The 26382-nt window shown below is 36.4% G+C and overlaps 1 protein-coding gene across 1 annotated transcript in view; it reads right to left on the minus strand.

Moving 5' to 3' along the window:
• The window catches only part of NDFIP2 (Nedd4 family interacting protein 2), a 65129-nt gene that overhangs the window by 15794 nt on the left and 22953 nt on the right, over positions 1-26382 (minus strand). Inside the window, exons 2-3 of the mRNA XM_053563670.1 lie at positions 15058-15223; positions 3820-3953 (exon numbers count right to left, since the gene is read on the minus strand). Coding sequence (XP_053419645.1) covers positions 3820-3953; positions 15058-15223 — 300 coding nt within the window. The remainder of the gene's footprint in view (positions 1-3819; positions 3954-15057; positions 15224-26382) is intronic.

Consider the following 26382-nt stretch of genomic DNA (forward strand, 5'->3'; position numbering starts at 1 on the left):
GCATCATCAAAGTTCACAACAACCTCAAGCTCTTGGGTTCAACTGATTCTGCTGCCTCAGCCTCCCAAGTAGCTGACTATAGGCACCCACCACCATGCCTGGCTAGTTTTTCTACTTTTAGTAGAGGTCTCACTCTTGCTGAGACTGGTCTCAAACTCCTGGCTTCAAGCAATCTACCCACCTCGGCCTCTCAGAATGCTAGATTTATGGGTATGAGCCACCACACCTGGCCAGTACATAATTTCTTAAAAGATAGAAGACAAAATGTGCAAATATTTCTTTTATAATACTAAGACCTGAAAAAAAGGCACAAACACAAACATTTGATGAAAATAATCATATCACTAGAGAGGAATGGTCACTAAATTATAATAGTAAATTGAGTCCATGGAATTTCACTCAACTATTAAAAACAGAAAAATACTTATATAGAACATTTAAAAAATAAAAGATCATATCAATGTAATAATTTCAACTATATTAAACATTAATTTATAAATCTTAAAACTGGTAAAAGACATCCAAGTATTTTAAAATGAAGAGATGTAAGAGAACACCTGTGGTGTTTTCTTATTTCTAATTCCCCACATTAGCCAATTTAAAAAAAGAAAAAAGAAAAAAGTGCTCATTAACTTAACAAACTATCATTTACTAAACAAATATGCACCAGATAATAGGTGCTAGAAATGTAAATGCAAGGTCCTTATCCCAGAGTTGCTCACAAATTATCGAGTTCTAGTTCTTACAACAAAAGTCAAGCTACTGAATCAATTTTAAACAAGTTACAAAAAAGTGAGCTCTATCAACTACTGTAAGATCAAAAGATGAGCCTACCTGATGAACAGGAATGCTCTAAAAGTTTTATAAAATTAATGATTTAGAATTCAAGTATTTTTCATAGAAATATTCAAACTGGATAATTCATTTCTATAAAATACAAACAACTCTAAACATTAAAATAAGAACTAGGCTCGGTGCCTGTAGCTCAGTGGCTAGGGCACTGGCCACATACACCAGGGCCAGTGGGTTGGAACCCAGCCGGGGCCTGCCAAACAGCAATGACAACTACAACAACAAAAAATGGCTAGGCGTTGTGGCGGGTGTCTGTGGTCCCAGCTATTCGGGAGGCTGAGGAAAGAGAATCACTTAAGCCTAGGAGTTTGAGGTTGCTGTGAGCTGGGACACCACGGTACTCTACCCAGGGTGACAGCTTGAGACTGTCTTAAAAAAATAAATAAATAAAAAATAAGAACTAGAAAACAGTACTGTTAGAAAGTCTCTTGGCTACCTACATTCTCCCAATGACAGTCCATTTAAGAAATAAACTTTCAGCTCATCGAGGTGAGACTCATTTACAACTGAATGTATTCAAATGCTAATCAGACCAAGAGTTTTTTTCAATTTTTTAATTTTTAATAGCGAAAAACGGCACTATTTATGGTGTACAACATGATGTTTTTAAATACAAATACACTGTAGAATGGCTAAATGGAGCTATTAGCATACGCACTGCTCACACACTTAGCTTTTCTTGTGGAGAAAACAATTTAAAAACTACTCTCAGCAATTTCCAAGAATACACCAGCTAATTTTTTATCTAAATCAGAAGATACAGAGACTTGTACACATACACTCCTACTTTGCAGTAAGAGAATGTTGGAGCACTAGCTTAGGAAACACTGATAAATTTAAAACTTTTTACAAGGACCTCCCTTAGTCTCTTGCATATAATTCTACTTTCTTTTCTGGGAAATTTTCCACATGTCCAAAGCACTGAATATGATAGTGAAAGGAAAGAATAGTAACATTTCAGAGTTTTCTCTCCAAAAAGGGTAAAATAAAAGTCACCTTTATGCTTTTCTCAAAACACAAGCACACACAGTAAGAACTAATGCTTCCTGCTTTGTCTTTAGAATTCTACCCTATTGTATGGAAGTTAGGGCAGTAAAGGATCCATAGTTCCATGATACTGTTTAAAGGCCTCTGGCGCTGTCAAGGTCTCTAGGGAGATGCCTCCTGAAAGAGGAGCTACCATCAATTGACTTCACTGAGAAATGTGCATGTGCCTTTACAAACTACAAGTTCTAAGCAATCTAGGTTCATTTTGAAAGAAACTGCCTCTTTTACACATCTATCCTTCTTCTCTATGATTCTCTCAGAGCATCAAAAATCCTTATTGAGTAATATTTATGTCACCATCCTAAGAGACTTATCTCCACCCCACACCCCTTCCCGCCAAAAGAGGAAAGGCATTAAAAAAGTGTCTTTACCAAACATCCTAATTGTATCCAAAGCTGTTCATATTGATGTTTAACCCTGTGTGTTGGAGAAAGAGAGTGGGAGCAGGTATGGAAAGTGTTGTAGCTAAGGAAAGAAACACACCCAGGACACACACGCTCACCTCTCAGAGGATCTGCTCTTTGGGCTCTGACCTCAGAGTAACAAGAGCATGCCACACAGGGAAGCTCATCTCTCTCCCTTGGCTCCTCACCTACGTCTAGTTTTCCTGGATGAAGTGATTTTTTGTGTGTGTGTTTTTCCTCAACAAAATGAGATGAATACAGGGATCAGAAATGACAACTCAAGTCTGAAGCGAGAAAAAAAGGCAATGAATTCTAGCCCTGCTTGTAGCCACACTAAGAGGTAAATAATTTCTGCCTCTTACTTGGCTGCAGAACAGCACTCATGTATCTGACTGACTTCATCACTGAGACGCCCCTTCTTTTACCAGAACAAAGAATAACACCACCACATGTATCTCCTTGACTCTATTACTAAGATAGGAAGATGAGGGCAAAAGGGGAAGTAGAATTCTTCATTACTCCAAAATTCTAAGATATGTTCAAAGGGATGAGCGGATTAGGTCACAAAAATAATTTGAACCCCGGTAACTTATATCTGTATGCTTGTTTAGCCTCCCTTGAGTTCTTTCACAGAGTCACTGAACTGGCAATGCTAATATATAAAACATGAATAGGAAAAAAGGTTAAGTCATGATTATAATGAAAGACCACAGAATCCAAACTATAAGGAGGGAAATAAGTACGTGAACAATAAAGAGATCAATGGACAGGAGGTCCAAGTGAAAGAGAACTGCTGAGTCATGGTAACCAGAGGGAGCGAGTTAGAATGATGGGAGGTGAAGGTTAGCATGACGTGCATGAAATCAAAATTTCGGAAGTAATAAATGTATTTGTAAAGATAGGATGATCCACAAGCTGAGATGGGGTGGAGAGGAAGAGTAAGAGATAAGAAAGTCAAGTAATGAAGGTGAGTTTAACTAGGAGAGTGCCAATTTCACCAAAAATGACAACACACACAGCAGTAGTAGAGAAAATATAGCTGATCCTTGAACAACTGTAGAGACACAGACCCCCACACAGTCAAAAATCTGTATATAACTTATGATTCCCCAAAAACTTAACTACTAATAGCCGGCTGTTCACTGGGAAGACCTACTGATAACATAAACAGTCAACTAACACAAAAATAAGACTAGTTATCTATATATATTTTATATATTCAAGACATGCCTAACTTTTTATTTATTTTTTATATTTCTAGGTTATGCAATTTGTTCACAGTTTTTTTCAAATTGTTGCAAATCTCTAAAATTTTTTTAATAGAGTCACTGACAACAATCTGCAGATAAGTGGACCCATGCAGTTCAAACCCAGATTGTTCAAGTCAACCGTACTAAAAAAAAAAATCTTGACACATAAACACTCTGATACATAAAAAACTACTTTTGATATTACCAAGTGCACATATTGATTAACAAAAATAATATTACCAAAAGAAAGAATGAAATTTTCTTACTCTCTGAGATGTTTCTGCTGCTGCAGCTGCCATGGCAGCAGCTTTGGCCTTCTCTGCTTCATCGTATGTAGGGAGGGAGGTAGCAACACTGTAAGGAGGTGGCACAGGAAAAAATTCCCCATAAACTTCTGTATCTGAGGAAAGAGGATTTAAAAGGATAACCATTAGAAAAAAACTAATATAAATGTTATGCCACAATTTAATAATTTACAATAGGTCACTGAAGACTACTACTGCTATGGTGGCCCTATGTTATCAGCTCTACAACAGGCATATTACTGTTACTACCATAAATCTTATCCGCATTTATCTTGAAGAGAAAGAACTGATAAATACCATCTAAAAGCTAATAAATAAAACAACCTCAAAATGAGATTTTGAAAAGGAGTACCAGACAAGAGGTAAAACCTCACAATAAATAAGCATCCTCATGTAGCATGCACAAGCACTTAGTCTACTTGCCCATTATCTCACAGCCAAGGCTGTTCAAAAAAATCCAGGAATCACAACATTTATATAGTACTGACCATTTCACACACAACCTCTATATGCATTAATCTTGGCAACTCTGAAGCTCAGAAAAGGTAAATGATGTCCAACACCATCAAGTGGCAGACCCAGGGGGTTCATGACCCCAAATACTTTGATGACATGCACACATGTTGATTTCAGTAACTGTCCTGATCTTTCAGGCAATCTCAAAATTTTTCTTTGCTAAAAGATTACAGAATATTTTACTTTTTTTTTTATTCTTGTCCCTTTCTCCTCTCATTTTTCACTTATCTCCCTAGTTCTTTAGATTTTCCTTTTCTTTCTCTAATTTTAAACTATTTTTAAATGTAATCTTCAGAAACATATTACAATATGTAGTAAGTACAGACCGCTAATTTTAAAAATGAAACTGCACCACTTATTTCCAACATATGTAGTGTAAGTAAAATGATACAGGCCAATCAAACGATTAGCTTCATGTTAGAACCATGGACATGGCAACAAAGGCAAACCCTAAAAGGAATATATACCACTGTGTTTGGCAACACTTTTGTAATTTCCTCCATTATAACTACAGTGTCTTTATGTAGGCATCCTGGTCTCATGATGCTTTGCTTCATGGATACTGCATTTCTTACTAACTGAAGGTCTATGGCAATTCTGCATTGACCAGTCTATCAGCACCATTTCTCCAACAGTACGTGCTCACTTTTGTCTCTGTGTAACATTTGGTAATTCTCAAATTTTTTTCAGTATTACTATTGTTATGTCATTTATGGAGATCTGTGATCAGTGGTCTTTGATGTAATTATTTGGGCACAGAAGGCATATTTAGATAGTAAACTTAATTGACAAATGTTGCATTTGTTCCAACTGTTCCGCCAACAGCTGTTCCCCAACTCTCTCCCACTCCTGGGGTCTTCTTTTTTTTTGCAGCTTTGGCCGGGGCCACGCTCAAACCCACCACCCCTGATATATGGGGCTGGCACCCTACTCCTTGAGCCACAAGTGCCGCCTCTGACTCCTGGGGTCTTCTTTACTCCCTGAGATACTGCAATATGGAACTTAGGCCACTTAATAACCTTGTATTAACCCCTTACTGTTCAAGTGAAAGGAAGAGTCACATGTCTCTGTTTAATTCAAAAGCTAGAAGTGATTAAGATTAGTGAGGAAAGCTCCTCAAAACCCAAGACAGATCAAGATAAACTAAAAATTAAATAAATAAACAAAATAAAAAATTAAATAAAAGCTAGGCTTCTTGCAAGCAATTTGTGAATTGAAAGGAAAAGTTGTTGAAGGAAATTAAAAGTGCTACTCCAGGCTGGGCCCAGCGGCTCACACCTGTTATCCCAGCACTTTGGGAGGTCAGGGCAGGAAGACTGCCTGAGGTCAGGAGTTCAAGACCAGCTGGGCAACATAATGAGATTGCTAGCTCTAAAAAAACAACAAACAAACAAACAAACAAAAACTGGCCATACCTGTAGTCCTGAAAGGCTGGGCCAGCAAGATCATCTGAGCCCGAGTGTTGAAGATGGCAGTGAGCAGTAAATTTGTCACTACTCTCTGGTCTTGGTGACAGAGCAAGACTGTGTCTCAATAAAAGGGGTGTGGGAGAGCTGGTAGCCACTCAACTGAACACACAAATGACAGGAAGGTAAAATAGCTTTATTGATGATATGGAGAAAGTTTTAGGGTCTGGATATCAAAAAAAAAAAAAAAAAAAAATCAAAACAGCTACAATATTCCCCTAAGCCAAAATCTAATCTACAGCAAAGCTATAACTCTTCGATTCTATGAAGGTTGACAGAAAGGAGGAAACTGCAGAAGTCTGAAGCTAGCAGAGGTTGGTTCATGAGGTTTAAGGCAAGAGGCCATCTCCGTAACATAGAAGTGAATGGTGAAGTAGCAAGAGCTGATAGAGAAAATGCAACAGGTTATCCAAAAGATACAGCAAAGATAATTGATGAAGGTGGCTACACCAAACAACAGATTTTCAGTACAGACAATATAGCCTTTTAGCAGAAGATCCCGCCTAGGACTTTCACAGCTAGAGGAGAAGTCAATGCCTGGCTCAAAGTTTCAAAGGACAGGCTGGCTCTCCTGTTAGCACAGTGGTGCTCAACCTGCCTAATGCCGCAACACTTTAATACAGTTCCTCATGTTGTTGTGACCCTCAACCATAAAATTATTTTCATTGCTACTTCATAACTGTAATTTTGCTACATGGAATGTATTTTCATTGTTACAAAGGGGTCGTGACCCACAGGTTAAGAACTGCTGTGTTAGTGGCTCATGTAGCTAGCAACTTTAAGTTGAAACCAACACTCTACCATTCCAAAATTCTTAGGGCCTTTAAGAAAGGTGGCGCCTGTGGCTCAGTGAATAGGGCACCGGCCCCATATACCGAGGGTGGAGGGTTCAAACCCAGCCCCAGCTGAACTGCAACCAAAAAATAGCCAGGCGTTGTGGCGGGCGCCTGTAGTCCCAGCTGCTCGGGAGGCTGAGGCAGGAGAATCGCGGAAGCCCAAGAGCTAGAGGTTGCTGTGAGTCCTGTGACATCATGGCACTCTACCAAAGGCGGTAAAGTGAGACTATGTCTCTACAAAAAAAAACAAAAAAAAAGTATGCTAAGTTTCTCTGCCTATGCTCTATAAATAAACAACAAAGTATGGATGACAGCACATCTGTTTATAATACAGTTTCCTGAATACTTTAAACCTATTGTTGAGACCTACTGCTAAGGAAAAAAAAAAGTTTTTCAAAATATTACTGTTCACTGACAATGTACCTGCATTGCGCCCAAGCACTGTGCTGGAGATGTATAAGGACATGGATACTGTTTTCATGCTTGCTAACACAACATCCATTTTGTAGCCCATGGATGAAGGAGTCATTTTGATTCTCAGCCTTATTATTTAAGAAATACACTTCACTCTAGCCAGGGTGACACAGTGAGAATCCATTTCAAAAAAAAAAAAAAAAGATTGATGGGAGGAGGTCAAAATATTAATTCTAACAGGAATTTAGAAGAAGTTAATTCCAACTGTCATGAATGACTTAGAGAAGCTAAAGTCTTCAGTCGGGAAAGTAATTATAGATGTAGAAGAAACACAGAAGAACTAGAAGTAGAACCTAGATGTGACTGAATTGCTGCAAGTTCATGATAAACTTGAATGAAAGAGGAGCTGCTGCTTCTGGATGAGCAAAGGAAGTGGTTTCCTGAGATGGAATCTATTCCTGATGAACATGCTGTGAGCACTGTTGAAATGAAGACAAAGAATTTAGAAAATTAAATTTAGGAATTTAGCTGATAAAGCAGCAGCAGGGTTTTCAGGAGATCAACTCCAATTTCAAAAGAAATTCTACTGGGTGGGTAGTGCCTGTGGCTCAAAGGAGTAAGGCACGCTGGCCCCATATGCTGGAGGTGGCCGGTTCAAGCCCAGCCCCGGCCAAAAACTGCAAAAAAAAAAAAAAAAAGTTCTACTAGGGGTAAAGTGCCATGAAATAACATCATATGGCACGGAGAAGTATTTTGGGAAAGGAAAAGTCAAACGATATGGCAAAAGTTCCCTGTTTGTTACCTTATTTTAAGAAACTGCCATCTCAACCCTGAGCAATCACCACTCTGATCAGTCAGCAACCATTAAAATGGAGGCAAGAGCCTCTCTTCTGCCAGCAAAAAGACAGCAAGTTGCGGAAGCCTCAGGTGATCGTTAGCACTGTTCAGCCTGAAGGTATTTATATAAAGTATGTATTTTTAAAAACATAAAGCTATTACAAACTTAATAGACTACAGTATAGGGTGAAGATAACTTTTGTGTGCATAAACAAAAAGACTTCTATGACTTACTTCATCATAATATTCGCTTCACTGTGTTGGTCTGAAACTGATGCAGAAGTATCCCTGAGGTATGCCTGTATTTTTACATTTGTTTGTAATTGTCTCTATCTTTATCAGAATTTCTTGGACTTCCAACATGAAAACACATTTTATTTTACCAGTACTTATCCCTTGTATTTTCAAGTATATAGACTTTAGCACAACAATTTTTTAATGCTATCAATAACAGCTTAGTATTTCAATGTTAGGTCATGTCTAATCTAGTGACAGGAAGTGGTACTAGCAATATAATACTGAATGTTACTCATCAGAGGAGAAAGAGCAATAAATTCCTAGGGAACATTTCTTTTCAGGGTGTAAAAACATCAGATGCAGTCAAGTAAATAGATTTCTTTAGTTCTGAGATCAGAGTAGAAGTAAAATCTATTTGTAAACAGTGATTAAAAATTTAGGACAATGACATTCAAACTGTACATTTTAAGAAACTGGAACAATGACACACATTATCCAAGGAGAAGATGTAATCTTTTATATTAACACGTTTGTAAATTTTTGAAAAGTTTTAACACTCAAGACAGGAAAAAAAATACCCACCACTAATAGATGACAGTTGGGTAGAAGCACTAAACTGCTGTTGCTTTACTTTTTACTTTTTCTTCTACCCTTTACAGTAGTGGTCTTCAACCACAGGACTGGGGAGAGTCTGGGGAGAGCCAGTTCTAAACCCTCTTCTTAGAAGTTCTGTGACCTCAAGGAAAACATTTAGCTACTATGAAGCTCACTTTTTCTTCCATAAAACTGACACAGAGGGACTGTTACTTGCTACTATAGGAAAATAGAGAAGAGCATTCAAGAAGACTCTGTAAAGTGTGAAGCATTGACACAAAAGCCACGTATTGTTATTAATGTTGCTCAGATCTATAAAAACTAGCCCAAAAATGACCTCATGAGAAATACATCTCCACAGAAAACTAGCATGGACTGTGTTTAAAATACAATCACATGTCACTTGACAACAGGGGAATGTACTGAGGAAAGTGTTAGGATGAGTTAGCCATTGTGGAACATCACAGGATGGACTTACACAAACCGAGATGGGATAGCCTACTCACACCTAGGGTAGATGGTATATAGACCATTTCTCCTAGGCTCCATTGTGACTGTACTGAACGGAAACTGTAATACAGTGGTATGTATTTGTGTTATTGGAATGTATCTAACCATAGAAAAGGTAGGGTAAAAATACGGTATAAAATATAAAAACTGGTACACCTGTCTGGCGTACTTACTATGAATGGAGCTTGTAGGACTGGAAGGTGCTATGGGTGAGAGAGTGGTGAGTGAATGTGAAGGCCATGACATTACCACACATGACTGCAGACTCGTAAACACTGTACACTGGGCTACAATAGACCTATTAAAAAGTATTCTTCTTTCTTCAACAGTAAACTAACCTTACTTTACTGTAATTTTTTATTTCACATTATTTAACTTTTTGACTCCTTTGTAATAACACTTAATTTAAAATACAAATACACTGTACTGCTGTACAAAAATATTTTTTCTTTAAATCCTTATTTTATAAGCATTTTTCTATTTTTTTTTTTTTTTTTAACCTGCTAAGTGTTGACTTCACCCGTGCCTGCGCTACTGAGTTCCCTGATGCCAGATTCCCCTTCTATTCCAGGCCAATCAGAATTGCCCTCCCTGTGTTGCTGGGTCGGATTCCCCAGCATGGATGGATGCTGGATGCTCAGATTCCCCTTCTTTTTTTTTTTTTTTTTTTTTTATTGTTGGGGATTCATTGAGGGTACAATAAGCCAGTTACACTGATTGCAATTGTTAGGTAAAATCCCTCTTGCAATCATGTGCATTTTTCTATTTTTAAATTTGTATTTTTTTTCCTATTTAAAGATTTTTGTTAAAAAATAATACAGAAACACACGTTAGTCTAGGTCTACACAAAGTCAGGATCATCAATGTCACTGCCTTCCACTTCCACATCTTGTCCTGCTGGAAGGTCTTTAAGGGCAGTAACACCACACGTGGAGCTGTCACCTCCTACAATAACAGGGCCTTCTTTTGGAATACCTCCTGAAGGACCTGTCTGAGGCTGTTTTACAGTTAACTTTTTAAAAACTGAGTTAAAGGAATGCATTCTAAAATAACAATAAAGTACAACATTGTAAACACATAAACCAGTAGCACAGTCCTTTATTATCATTACCAAGGATTACGTACCGTACATAATGTACACACGACATAGTGTTACAGGACTAGCAGCACAGTGTAGGTTTATGTACACCAGCATCACCACAAACACACTGTGACACAACAGCACAATGGCACGACAGCTACCACATCACAAAAAGATAACAATTTTTCAGCTTTACTATAACTTATGGGACCATCATCACTTAAGTGGTCTGTCATTGACTGAGATGTTATGTAGCATGTAATTGTCCATGTTTTAAAAAATTAAAACAACCCTACATTATACCATCCAGAGTAAGTTATTAGTTTTATTAGAAATGTCCTTCACATGGAAACGTTCATGCATTTTTTTAGAAACCGGATCACATACGTTACTTCATATTCTACTTCTTCAATTTGATACTTTCAAAGTATGTGATATCAGTAAACATTCTTCAAAAATCCTAATTTTAATGGCTGCGCATTATTAAAGCATACTGTCATTTCAAAATGTACTGAATGACTCCCTTATTTTGAGCATTTGTGGTTTCCATTGATTAGTTATTGAAATCAGTTGCCGTCTTCACTGTCTCCCTGTTTGTGCTTTTCTTAGCCCATTATGCTGGCCTTCTGTTTGTAACACTCTGAAGAAAATATTATAGCAAAAGTCACCAATGATCTAATAGCCAAATCACAGGATTGCAACTATAAACAGTGACTGCAAACTTTAAAATTAGATTCATCTGGATTCAAATTCTGTCTTTACCACTTAGAAGCTATGCGATCATGAGCAGGTTATTTAATTTTCCACCATTTTTCTTCTTTATCTGTAAAATGGAGCTCATTTTTACATTACCTTTCCTTAATAACGGCCCCTAAATGCAAAAGGAGTGATGCTGACAATTCAGATATGCCAAAGAGAAGTCATAAAGTTCTCCCTTTACGTGAAAAAGTGAACATTCTCAACTTAATAATGGGGGAAAAACTGTGAGCTGAGGTAAAGATTTATAGTAAGAACAAACCTGTGGAATTGCCAAGAAGGAAAGAGAAGTTTTTGCTAGTTTTGCTCTTGCACTTCAAATTACAGAAGCCCTGGGCATAGTGCATGATAAGTACCTAGTTAACATAAAAAAGGCATTAAATTTGTGGGCGGAAGACATGAACAGAAATTTGTTCCAACTGATAGCAACATGTTATACCAGAAAGCACTGAGTCTACATTAAGACTTTGGCGAGGGAGCCCCTGAAACGACTGACACCAAGATATTGACTGCAAGTAAAAGATGATTATACAGATTCAGGATTAGATTTGGAATGAAAAATGTAAAAATTACTGGAGAGGTTGCATCTGCCAATGAAGAAGTAGTTGCTTAAAGAGAAAGGATATTATCCAAACCAGGCTTCAACTGTGATGAAAGCAGTTTCTTCTAGATCTTGAAGATGCCCAACAGAACCTGAATTCATTAATGTGCAAAGGAGGCATCAAGGCGTAAGACATGGAAGGGCAGATTGACTTTGGTACTATGTAGAAACACGGTAGGGCATAGTGAAGACCCTACGCATTTCAAAAACGAAATCAAAAATTATTTCCCCATGTTCTGGCAACATAATCAGAAAGCGTGGGTGACAGCCATCTTGTTTATGGAATGGTTCCACCAATGATTCATCCCAGAATGAAAAATACTTGGAAGAAGAAAGGCTGAAATTTAAAGTCATATTAAGAATAGACATTGCACCTGGCTATCCTGAATCTGTCTGCTATGAAAGTAAAAATGTCAAGGTTGTATTTTTAACTCCATACCGCTTTTAACCATACCACTTCAGCCACTTGCCCAGGGCATCATTCAAGTTATCAAGACAACCAATACCCCGCTGGTATTTGATTACATTCAAACAGCAATTGAGGCAGACCTTAATTTGGACATGATCATTCACTACTGCTAATGCAATAAAATTAAGCAAAACTGCAATGAATGAATTAAAACCAGAAACTGCAAATGCCTGCTTGAGGAACTTATGGAATGAAGTAGCAAATGATTTTAAAGGCTTCCTGAAGATCAATATAGAATTTAATAAAATCATTCATGCAGCAAGACAAGTTGGTGGAGAAGCATTTTCCAACATGCTTGATGAAGAAGTTAAAGAACATATTGAAGAACACTGAGAAGTGTTAATAAATGAGGAACTGGAAGAACTTGCTGAGCCGTCTGCAGAGGAGGAGGAAGATGAAGTAGAATCAGCAATGTGGCCAATACTAAAATTTGCCAAAGTGTTGTGAACTGCACAGACATTAAAGGACAACACTAAGAAATGTGATCTGTGGATGGAACACAGTATTCAAGTCACCCACCTGATCACTAAAGGTTACAACCTCAATAACAGTATTTTGATAAATTAAAAAGAAAGAGACAACTTCATATTACAATGTTCTTCCAAACAATTTCAACCCAAAACTCCTTTCAACTATGAAGGATCCATAACCATTGACATCATCATCTGCTCCTCTCATGGAACCATCAACATCTTCATGGCCGGGATCACCTGAAGTAGATGCTGCTCTTTCTGATGTACGTGTCAGAAAGTCAACAGCAGCCCAACCCTATGGCACAATGCCTACCTTATTCACCTCACTTCATCTTATCGTGTAGGTTTATCATCTCACATCAGCACAAAAAGTACGGTGAGCACGATACAAGAAGATATTTGCTGGGGGAGGGGACCACATTCACATTACTTCTATTATATGTAATATTACAATTGTTCCATTTTATTATTATTGTTTATCTCTCACTATGACTAGTTCATAAATTAAACTTTATCATAGATATTGATGTACAGGAAAAGACCTACAATATGAAAGATTCAGTACTACCCATGTTTTCAGACACTCACTGTGTATCTGGGAACATCTCAGATGTGGGGATTACTGTAATTTTGTAACTAGGTAACAAAAAGATGACCTTAAGGTTTCTACCTGTGGAAGCTACTTACTGAAATAGGGAACACTGTAGAAGTGAAAGGTTTGGTGGAAGGAAAGAGAAAGTAAGCAGTTATAGTAGTTTTAAAAGTCAATTTACAAGTTCTCTGAAAGTCTTCTCACAAAGAAGTAGAAACTAATTCCTTACCTCTTGAACAAGGACTAAACTTAATAACCCACTTCCAACAAACCAAAGACAGCAGAAGCATGACCATATTGACTTCAGGGGCAGTATTAAGACAAGTAATATAATGTCTACCTGGCTTTTTCTCACAATGCTTGTTCTTGAAAGCCAGTCACCATTCAGTGAAAATGCCTAGGCCACAATAAGAAGCCACATATAGGTGTCCTGGCCAACAGCCCAAGCTGAGGGCTAGCTATGTGGCCAACTAACTAGTTCCTAGCAAAGCCAGCATCAAACATAAAACATGTCACAAACAGGAAGCCTTTGAGATGATTCCAGCCCCAGGCATCATCAGACAATAATTACATGGAAACTCAGGGAGAGAACAGCATAGCTCAGCCCAGTCCACTCCCAGAACCCTAAGAATTAACAGTACTAAATTGACTGCTATTCTACCCTATTGAATTTAAAGGTATTTGTCACACAGCAATAGCAATGGCAGCCACAACAAAGCCTCACAATTTCACTCTTAAAATTACCACTTCCATTACTCAGACATACACCTCATCAGACATACACCTCATCAGACATACAACTCATTTTCTCTTTTCAAAGTTACCATCAAATTGATTTTTAAAAAAGAAAATAGGGTAGCAAGTGTGGAGGAAAATTTAGCCAATGTTTTCATAAGCAGCAAACCAACTATTAAATCTTACAGCCAAAGACAAAAAAAATTGAGAAATATCAATATATAAACTGTGTATAAAACTGAGCACTGAACAAGTAAATCAATCAAAGAAACATTAGATACAAATAAAAAGAGTAAGCACTTATTAACTGAAGTAGTGGGAATATTTTCATGAAAATGATTTTCATTAAATGAAAAAAGTAAATGAATTTGGTGGAAAAAATACTGGCTCTATTTACACATTCCAAACGCAAAATAATAACCAGCGAAAGGTGGCAGGAGTGTGAGAAAAACAGATATTTATTTCAGAATAAGACATAAGAAACACAAAATATTCTAGTGAAAGGTTTTTTTTCCTGTTAAAATGTTTTTCAATAACTGATTTTCAAAACAAATATTTCATAATGAATTTATAAAATATTTAGAGAAGTTGTTTACAACTTATCTTCAAGTTCTTAAAATACCTAGAGAATTTATAATAGTATATAAAATCAAACAATCACACAAATCAAATAACATATAAAAATCATAATATTATAAAAAAGTCATCAAAATGACTAACTTAGCATTGCTGGGGAAATAAAAATTGTGCCAGAGAAAGAGATCAATTCTTTAGAATGCCTTGAATCAGATGAACAGTAGCAAACAGTATCACTGCTTTGTAGTCAAGAATCATTACCATGTGTCTGGGGGAACACTACATACCCACTTCGCCTCCAGTCGCACATACTCACCACGTTCCCATCACTCATCAGTAACATCTTATTTTATGACTATGTAAGTAGGCACATAGATACACATTTCTACAGATCTGTATACTCTGGTATGTATATGTGCATGTATGTTTAGAAGCCCATCGTAACTGCACAAAGCACACTGTCAAGACAAAAATGAACAATGAGAACATCACTCGCTGTTTCGCACCTGAAGTTGTAGGTACTTCCACAGTGATACTACTGTATGGTGGGGGAGAAGAGTCAGTTGCAAGTGCTGGTGCTGAGGGAGCAGTCTGCATGGTCTGTGGTGACGGGTGTGAAGTAGATGGCTGCTCTACAGAAGGTGATTCTGAATTGTCCTCTTCATTGTGAAGCTAAGAGAATAAAAGAAAAAGAAAAACTTAATGTAAAAGTACTCATAATTTTTTAATTTAATATTAAATGATCATTCAGGCAAAGAATCAGTTTTTAGACAAACACAAAGTAAAATCAGCATTTTAAAAAAATGAAAAAAAAAATTTTAAAGGCCTCATCATCATTAAGATGCTTAAAATTTTAATATTTAGTTTCTATATAATAAAAATGAAGTTCAAATTAAGAATTTACAAAGAAAAAAATTATAGCTCAAAATCAATTCTAATTCATTACTACTGCAGAAATCAAGGGTATGCCATGTACCAGTTACTACATACAGTAGTAAAAGCAAAAATCCTAATAATACAACATATCATCTCTACTACAACTTAATCTAGAATAACTAGAAACGAAAACAGAATGGAATAACAATGAATGGAAATAGAAATGGAATAACAATGTATATACATTCTAAACTGTGAAGTATTCTTAAGTAGGTTTTCCCAAATACAAAAAATAATTACCTATAATGCAATATAAGCCAGCATGTATATAAAATTGTAGAAAATGTTCTTCATCAAAGCAAATTCACTGAGAGCTCAGTAACTGCCTATACGTTGAGATCTTAACTCATTTAATCCTCACCACAATTCTACAGGGGAGTGACTGTTATTATCCCCCTAATTAAAAGAATAAAAAAAAAAGACATCCTGGGAAATACAGAGATTTTAACTTGCCTAACATCCCAGTAGTTAGGGGAGGTGAAGTCAGGAATTAAACACAAGTGTGTGGCTGTAGACCTTTTACTTCACATACACAATCTTTAAAATTGTCATTCTTTAGGAATTGATAATAACTACATGCAGGCAAATTAATGTTATGAGCCACAGGCACTGACACTATAAAAAGTGATTCATCAGCTGGTGTGGTGCCCTCCACCTGTAATCCCAGCAATCTGGGAGGCTGAGGCAGGAAGATTGCTGGAGACCAGGTGTTTGAGAACAGCCTGAGCAAGAGTTCCACAAAAAAAAATAGAAAAATTAACCAGGTATGTTGGTATGCAACTGTAGTCCTAGCTATTCAGGAACAAAAACAGAAAATAGAAAACTCAGCAAGATCCATGGTGGCTCATGCCTGTAGTCCCAGCTATACAGAAGGCTAAGGCAGGAGGATTGCTTGAGCCTAGGACTTTAAAGTTACAGTGAGCTATGATGACACCACTGCTGCACTCTAACCTAAACAGGGGGAGACTCTGTCTCTAAAAAAAAAAAAAAATTCATCAAGAAGGTACTATAATTGATCCTGAAATGTATTTGGAAAAAGCCTTATTAAAATATTTTTAATAGGCTTGGCGCCCATGCACAGGTGCTGGCCACAAGCAACAGGGCTGGCAGGTTTGAACCGGCCAGGGCCTGCTAAAAAACAACGATAACAATAACAACAACAACAACAAAAATAGCCAGGCATTGTGGTGGGCACCTATAATCCCAGCTACATGGGAGGCTGAGGGCAAGAGAATCACTTAAACCTAAGAGTTTGAGGTTGCTGTCTGTCTCAAAAAAAAAGAAAAGAAAAAAAACCAAAGAAAATATTTTTAATATACTCTTTAAATTAGAATATCAGTTTGAAAAGAAATTACCAGTTTTTAATTAAATGTTATTTAGTTTCCATATCTTAATTTATTCCTATTACTTTATGAAATTTAATGTCAACAATACCCATTCAAAGAAATTTTGCTATGGAGCTACTACACATACAAATTTGAATATTGTGATGCAGCAAAATGAAGATGAAATCTGGAGTTTAAAAAAAACAGTATGTAGATTCTTGCTTTATCTTTTAGGAGCTTTGATAAATTTGCCTTTACTGTGCTTCAGTGTAACCGTAAGTTCTGAATGCAGTCAAAAACCTAGTAGGGTTGTACGATAATATATGAAAAACATCTAGCATAACACCACACAGGAGGCATTTAGAAAATACTGGTCCCCTCCTTTTATTTATTATACTTTATTTCATGAACTCAAAACAGAAATTATGTGGTACTATTAGTCCAATAAGTAATCATACACTTATTTCCAAAACTAAAAATAAATATATGCAAAGCAAAACAGGAGGTCAATTTACAACTTTGCTGTTTGCGTGTCTTCGTAAGTGATCATACTAGCAAAACATTTTGTGAGTTAATAAATGTATAACTTAACAAAACTGTAATAAAGACACCTAAAATAATTTCTCAAATTACTAAGACAACTCTTTCCACAAAACAACTTACAGAAACCGAATTTAAAGACCAAATAGTCATAAAGTGAACTTTATGATTATAAACTTTATAAGCTTTGTTTGCATTGCATCATGTTTCCAAGTAGGCCCTGAATGACTCCTGACCAGCAACTCTCTGCACCTGGTGTTACCCAGCCAGCCTCTCCCACACTTTTCCATTACACATACTCATACTCGGGAGAATGCCTCAGTTAGTCATCTTTAACTATACCTTCAAGGGCAAGAATGTTAGATAAGCAAGGTAAGGCAAAAGAAGGAAAGCACAGATATTTACTTGGTAATGTCTATATAATAGTGAGGGTGTCAAAAAGAGAAAACCACTCTCCACATCTCCTATTGAGCTGCAAATGTAGATACAATTAACTAAAGAAAAAAATCTTTACACGGCAAAACACTCCTCAGCACATCAAATACATAAATGTGCTCCCCAGAATGAACAATAAATTTTTAAAACATGTCAAAATTTACTCAAAAAATACAGTGAAAAGAACCACAATAAAAGAAATAACTATAGACACTCTTACACGTGAACTTTAAAGTATAGCTTTGGAATTTGTGAAACATACCCTGATTTATTTCAACTGCCCCACCTAACACCTACAGTTTTACTTTTACAAGATTATGATACACATAATCTTGTAATCTTGTGACCACTGCTATGCATCAACAGTAAAACCCAGGAACTCAGTAAACAACCTCTGCCTACTGCAGCATGTAACTTCCAATTTACTTCAAATACAACATTTTAATTTTGACATTCTGTAAGCAGTAAAATTGCCTCTATAAATAAACCAACTTTTATTGCCTTTTAAATAAGTCCATTACAAGAGTTCAAATCAAATCACATGTATATTAAATTAGACAATGCAATTTGGGAATAATTTCCCTTAATCATGTTGTCCAATGGTTCTATTTTACAGTCTTTAACCTTTACCTAAATAGCAAAAAGAAGGGGGGGAGGGGCTAGTGGAGGGGATCGCCTTGTATATAGTAATAAACTAGGCTCTGTGTCCTATTCACACCTCACCCCGAAAGCTGTCATTCCAGTTCTTCCTACTTATGAGCCTCCTGAAAAAAATGTGGGCAATACAGCAGATGAAAACTAAAATGTCTTTAATACAGTAACTAGGGTGCGGAAAAGTCACATGATGAATGAATCACCATTTTTTTTTTTTTTTTTTTTTGCCTGAAGGAAAAAAGGAAGCCAAGAAAGCTTTCTTTTTTTTTTTTGTAGAGACAGAGTCTCACTGTACTGCCCTCAGTAGAGTGCCGTGGCGTCACACGGCTCACAGCAACCTTTAACTCTTGGGCTTACGTGATTCTCTTGTCTCAGCCTCCCGAGTAGCTGGGACTACAGGCGCCCGCCACAGCGCCCGGCTATTTTTTTGTTGCAGTTTGGCCAGGGCTCGGTTTGAACCCGCCACCCTTGGCATATGGGGCCGGCGCCCTACTCACTGAGCCACAGGCGCCGCCCAAGAAAGCTTTCTTAAAATTATCTGTAGGTAGGGTGGTGCCTGTGGCACCATATGGGTGCCAGCCCCATATGCCAGAGGTGGCGGGTACAAACCCAACTCTGGCCAAAAACTGCAAAAAAAAAAAAAATTATCTGTAGCTAGTCTTTATAAATATATATTATGTGTTTTAGAATTATAAGAAAACTGTAAGCATTATGATTAATTCTAGCTGGGAATATAGGCTTCCTGCCTATCAAATGTTCTTTCCTTTTCATTGGTGGGTCTCCAATAGTACAGACCTTTATTCTATCTAAAAATTATAAAATACTCATGTCATAACTGGAATATTTGCTTCTGTGAAGGTAGATACCTCACTGAATGTTTTCGAAAAGCACCAAGGTGAGATGTATGGATGTGCTATCAAGTGTTATGTGACAAACAGGGCCCTCCATCAGGCCTGGTGGATTGGCCAGCGGTATGGGGTTTTTTTTCATGCGGCTTTCCATTTCTTTTCCTTCTTGCTTGAATTTGAGGAACTAAAGGAGAGAAACAGGTTGGAACTACAAGGAGAGAAATGTAAGATTTTGCTTTAAAAATTTTTTTAAGTTATAGGAAAAAAGCTATCTAAAGAACTGATTTTTTGTGTATTGTCATATTATGACTATATCTAGTATCAAGGGACAGAACTGGGAAGGAGTTAGTTGCAATAAGATAAATTTTAACTTAATAAAAAAAATCATCATTAAAAAAAAAATCCTTATTATTAGAGCTACCTATGGAACTAGCCCTTTTTGTGAGACAACGAAAATTTTTAAGCAGTGTTTGGATGATAAACTGGCAACAGGTATGGTTCAACTGGGTGACCATACCTGTTTTTCTCAGGACACATTCACTTTATACCTGTTGTTCCAGAGTCTCCACCCAATTAAGCATTTTTCCCATCCTCAAATGTTTCAGCGTGGTAAATTAAATAGTTCAATCTACATACAATGGAATCTTGTCCTAGTGGGATATTAAAATAGATGACACAAAAGTTCCTTCTAATTCTAAGACCCACTGAGAATTTTTTTGAATGCCTAGTCTCTATCATTCTATGTCACCTTATTAAATATTTGATTTAGAAGAACAAGATTAGAGTCACAATAAAATCAAATGGCACAGTCAAGCTACTCATCTAAGTTATTCAGGAAGAAAGTAAGCCACCTCATCAGTGCTTCCTATCAGTGCTGTTCAGTAAATGAAGCTGTATTTTCTACCAATAAAACTAAATCACAGCTGTCTTTCTCATACATACAGCCATTTAAGAAAATAAAAAATTAGTAGAATTTTCTTAAATTTAGCATTCTTATCCAAATATTTTCCTACTAAAACTCTGATCTTTCCAGACCAGCGGTGTCCAACTTTGGTTAAAATTAAAAGAAAATATAATATAAGCCACCAGTCACAACAATATAAAGTGGAAAGGCTTGAGAGAGAATAACATAGCTAGCCCAAGTAGTCTGAAGTCTCTAACAGCTAGTTATTACTTTCCTTAGTAAGTTAAAGGAGAGGGGTTTGGAGAACATCTACATCACAAAGACCTCCAAAGGAACAAGGAAGCCAAACAGGCAAGTAAAGATCTTACATAAACTTCTATTTTCAAAAGAATTACAACTCTGGTTTTAAATTCCTTTTCATATGCTAAAACAGCAACAGAAATACAGAAATCCTAAGACTTTTTCCTTGCGTATGACATGCTTTATATAGCACAACTCATTAACTGTGCTCACAGTCCTTTAATTAAATGACGTATACTTCTTGAAATGTTATAAAACATCAACAAAAAGATACTCTCTTCAAATTCTATATAGCTTACTCAGAGCTAACCTACAAAAATATTTACTGACAAATTACTGCCCTATAATTATGCCTCTTTATCAATAGGTATGATCATAACAGTTTATTAACAGCTTGCTGATTTCCAAGTCTTTCCAGGAGAGGAGAAAAGAGGAAAAAAAATGAATTAAAAGAGAGAAAAATACTTGAGTGTGCTGAGCTGGCACCTTCTCATACTTCCTTTCCTTGAAGATTGTCCATCTTCTAGGACACTGCTCCCTGTTGGCCTCCACTTACCTTCTCAAAGTCTCCAGATAATCTAACAATCAAGTTCACATCAGTTTAGCATGAAAAGACCACAATGTACATCATAAAGGTCTATAGATTATATTTCGTCATATATATATTTCAGCCTCACATTTTGTGGGGTTTTTCATGCAACATATTTTAAGTTTACTTTTTAAAAATAGCATTTTTTGAAGTCTGGTCACTAACTTAGGCTTGGGTCTCTTTTTAGAATGTCCAAATTTCATCAATGCAAGCAGCTTTTTGAGATATAGTTATTAGTAACTATGCTGTAGTGTTACACAATTAGGGTAGACGTGGTTGTGCCCACGGACTCCTTCCCATCCTTTTTTCATTATAAATCCACAGTAATTTGGGTGGAAATTAACCCACTCCACTCAAAGACTAGACCATGAATATCTACAACAGTCAGTATACCACTCCTTTGGCAAAGGAAGTGGTTTCCAAGTAGCTCTGTAGGTCTTGAACAGAGATCTGGGTCAAAAGCAGGTGATGGGTGAGAAAGAACTGATGACTAGAAAAGGAGGAAAGCTTGGAGAGTGATGAGTCCTGACCACTCTGCCCCCTTCCTCAACACAGCTAAGGAAACATCCTTTAATCTTTGTGCGAATTAACAGAGCTGACTAATTTCCAAAACAAACCTGCCTTCTACTAATTACATTCCATAAGAAAAGATAACACAAGGTGATTCTTGTTTTTAAGATTTTCCTCCTTCAGTGGCTTGAGGACAACAGTTTAAAAACCCAGACAGCGAAGCTATTCTAAAGCATTCTTAAAAAGCAAAAAAAAAAAAAATTTGACTTAGAAAGCTTTATAAAACTATTTAAATATTTAAGTTTTCAAAATATTCCAATGCTCTGATTTTTACAACTAACATATTATTCTATCCCACATAGGCATTGATAATAACAATTTATAATAAAAAGTTTCATTTCTTCTGTTTCTTTAAAAAAATTAAGTAACATTTTGACAGATGCTCCAAAAAGTTTCTGCTTTGCATGTACCAAAAATTAGCAAATGTGGTAGCTGGTGAAGTTTAAAAAATAAAATTATATAAAGAGTACATAATAATAAAGGACTGAGGCATTAAAGCATAGTAAAAATACCAAAATTCAGCAATCAGAATCTGAACATTCAAGAGATTTCAAAAGCAAATCCATTTAGATACAAGAACAGGAAACAAGAGTTAGTAAATTCTAATTGCAACCCATTTCCTTCTACTAGTTAACCATGGGCTCCAAGTGTGTGCTGCTTTATGAGGCCCTAGGTGGTTAGGGACCCTGGCAATCTCTAATTAGATTTGGGAATGTTTCTGTCTTCCCCATAAGAGCATAAGCTTCTGAAATTTAGGAAGTATGCTCTGTTCTTCTTGGTATCCCCTAAAACACGCAGCAGAGTATAGGGCACAGAGTTGGCATCACATTAAATGCACGGTGCTCTAAGCCCCCCAAGACTTTTTCTCTCACCTACCTTGGAGCGTAAACAAGTAATGGATGCAATATTTGCTAACCACCTCAAACAATCAAGTAATGGATGCAATATTTGCTGACCACCTCAAAATCAAATACCATATACCTCACAGATTTCTATGATTCCCTTAGTGCTTCATATGTAGTTGAAACTTGAAATAATTAATTTCTCAACTGTTGTGAGGCAGTCACCATAATTTAACTAACAAATATCTCCCCTAAAGTTTACTAAATTGAACTGTTTTTCAAAAACCATAGGTAATTGAACTTATATCCTAAACAAAAATATAAATTCCAACCCTACATCACCCGATCAAATTAAATAAGTCTTTACTACTTTAGAGATGGCCATGCTCATCATGCTCATCGCAGCTAAACAAGATACCTGAAGGAAATAAAAGTCTTTCATCCTAAAATATGCTTTGACATATTTTGAGATGTCTATCTATACATAAACATGAACAAGATGTGCTCATCAAGTGCTAACATATATTATTTTTAGTTGGTAAGATCTGAGTGCCTACATTGCTTGTTTTTTTTTTTTTTTGTACATAACACCACTTACATTTTTAAAAAATAAGTATACATCACTTTCATAAAAATATAAAGGTCCTTACAAAAACACACACTGCAGCCTAATAATTCCCATTTCATGACTATAGCTTATGGAGCTAATCAAAAACTTAAGACTTCTTTATAAAGCTGCACATCATGATGTTATAGTTAAAAAAATGGGGGGAAAACCCACTTATTCCGATATAATGGAATATTATATAGCCACTTAAAATGATGCTTTGGAAGAATATTTAACAACATAAGGACATGATCATGATAAGATGTTAAAGAAGTAACAAAGTTGTATGTGTGAACTATATGTTTCAATTTTAAATAAGGCAAAATGTTAACAGTTTCAAAATAACTGTTAGTTGACAAAATAGGTAGCATAGTTGCGTAAAGGCTGTATTTTCTTTCTTTTTATTTTTTTCTGTATTTTTTCCCAAGTGCCCTAGAATAGGGATGAAAGTAAGGAACATACTTTTTTTTATTTTTAATGTAGGACAGAATGTGACATGTTAAAGAGATTTCCATCTGTGCATAAAGAAATACATTTCTACAAGCTAGAAAACCCACATTGGTAAGATTTCTCAACTATAATAAACATGATCATCACAGAGTCTACAACCATTCAATAACCTTTTATAATCATTATCATCTTCACAAGAAAAAGTCAGGTATACAATCATGTTTGTTACTCCCATCAATCATTTAACAGTACTAAATATACATAGTAATATTACTATGTATTTATTTTAATGTGAAAATTTTCTAACAAAACCCAGCAAGAAATCAAAATGATTCATCGGGGCCTTTCTTTTCTTTCCTACCTCTACCCAGATATTTTCTTGTGGTGCCCTTTGCCATACCTAGTTATTAAACTGCATTATACATTCATCTACATAAGCTAAAAAGGCAGTCTGTTTTCACAGTAATGCTATGTATTCTTCAGAACTCCAACCGGAAGGATGGTGCACAAACATCATGAGAAACGTGCCACCAACCTTCCAACTCCTTTATTCAACAACTGAACTGATAAGGCCTCCAAAAACTTTTCACCAACAACTTTAAGAGGAAATGTTCGTTAAGCTCCCAGCATGTTGTGACAGTGACTGTTGCCATCAGTTTTCTTCTACCACTGCCCCATGTATAAGTGTAAACAGTGCCTCTTCAATTCCAAGTAAACTCTGTAAGTCACACACTTTCACATTCTCTAAATGCTCCATGACAAGAATGTACAAAAATGACAGTGACATGGTACAAGGATACAGTAGCAGATGGACAAAGCTCCCACTAGCCAAATCTGGGATGATCCAAGCCTCAAAATAAATGATGACAGTATCAGATTATAACTCACAGAATAAAATACAATCCATGAATTTATATTGATAAAAATAAATTGAAAGCAAGGAGAAACACTTCCCTATAGAATTATGACTAATATATGTAGGAAAAAATGATAGAATTGAGAAATCACCATTTGACAACCACCATAGTTTATAACTCTTTCAGGAAAGAATAACCAATCAATTCTAAAACCAGAGGATGAATGTAAAATAAAAACAGGATACTTGTAGGGTACACCACAAAATAACTTACCTGAACCTTTCCAAAACAATGCCGTGAAGACAAAAAAAGTTACAGGACTGCTTCAAACAAAGGGGAACTAAGAGCCTTGAAAACTAAGCATAACAAACCTCTAATCACAGATCATAATCCTGATTCCAAAAAAAGTTTTTACTTTTGCTATATATGACATTTGTAGGAAAACTGGTAAAATATATTTAGTTTTGCATAAATGTTATGCATTTTGATAACTGCATTCTACGTATGTAAAAGAATGTTTCTGTTTTTAGGTAATAAACACTGAAATATTTAGATGTAAAGGAACATGATGTCTGCCATTTAAATGTTCCAGAAAATATATGTGTATGTAGACATACATGCATACTAAGAAATGGAATATCACAAAGTAAATGTGGTAAAATGTTATCATTTGGGGAAACTGGGTAAAGAGTACACAGGAATTCTTTTTAGTATTTTTACCACTTTCTGTGAGTCTAAAATTATTTTAAAACAAAATTTAAAATACAAAATGCTATATAGAAGAAAATAAGATATATTATGTAAAAACAAATACAGTAACAAAACTTTACAATTCAGGTTCTAACAATTGTTACTCCATCTCAGAAACCCTCTCTGATCATTAACTCTTCTATCCCTTCAGTCATTTTACAAAAACCTCTCCACATTGAAATACAACTTACCCTGGATGGCACTACATCCCTGAAAGCCCTCTCAGGTAAGAATGTTAATCCTCCCATTCCCTCCCCTTCATCTGGGAACAAGACAACAAGGAAAATTTTCTTGAATATCATCAATTCCAGATTAAGAGCTTTGTGAAATTTGCACTGCCTATATCACGAAGGCTATCAGACCTTCTTACCCTGTTCTTACCAGTAGTATTTTCAAGGGTCCCAAGCATTCCCCATAAGGAAGATTTACAAGCCAGTTTCCTCCCATCCTCAAAATCACCCTCCCTTAAATGCTACTGTTAATATGAGACACGTCAGTTACAAAACAGGAAGTAATGATACCTGCAGTTGAGTCACACGGGTAACTACCTCAGTTCTCTACTACCTTGACAGACTCCCTGACCTGGTCATCTTCTAGAACAGCATACATCTTGGTCCCTTACTTCCACTAAGTCTATTCTTTGGGCACTGCATTAGCTGCCTCTGGGTTTACCACCTTCTGCCCCATGTAGCCTGGACAGTAAAATGAAAAACTTGCGTGACACCAACACTCTCAACTACCAAGTTCTCTTATCCTAGGCCGCATCTACCTCATCAAAATCCAATTTGGGATGAATCTGTCTACGACCTTCTGGTAGAGGGAAGAAAACAAATCACATGACTATGTAGATGGACTTTCACAAACAGTCATCACCAGGGCCCGTGTTTCAGCTCCCCCACTCGTCTTCCCTCTCTTCCAATCGTGGAACCTCCAGTCAAGCAAGAGTCCCTCAACTTCTCTACCTGCATTCCAAACTCAGCATCATGGCACCCATGCTAACTTGTGTTCTCACTCCCAAGTGCCAGACAACTGTACAGATAAGATCCTGCCTCCCAAGGAGTTGTTTTTTCTTTAAATTATTTCTCCTTCCTTCTCAACACCACTTCTCTCTACCCACATGTATATTTTATTCACACCATATTGTAAAAAGAAAAAACCTACCCAAGCTAAAAATACTTTTTCTCTTGTTTTTTAAACTAGTTCCATCTCTCCCTTCTTTCCTTC

The sequence above is a fragment of the Nycticebus coucang genome, chromosome 15 (assembly GCF_027406575.1).
Source record: "Nycticebus coucang isolate mNycCou1 chromosome 15, mNycCou1.pri, whole genome shotgun sequence".
Taxonomy (NCBI): Eukaryota; Metazoa; Chordata; class Mammalia; order Primates; family Lorisidae; genus Nycticebus; species Nycticebus coucang.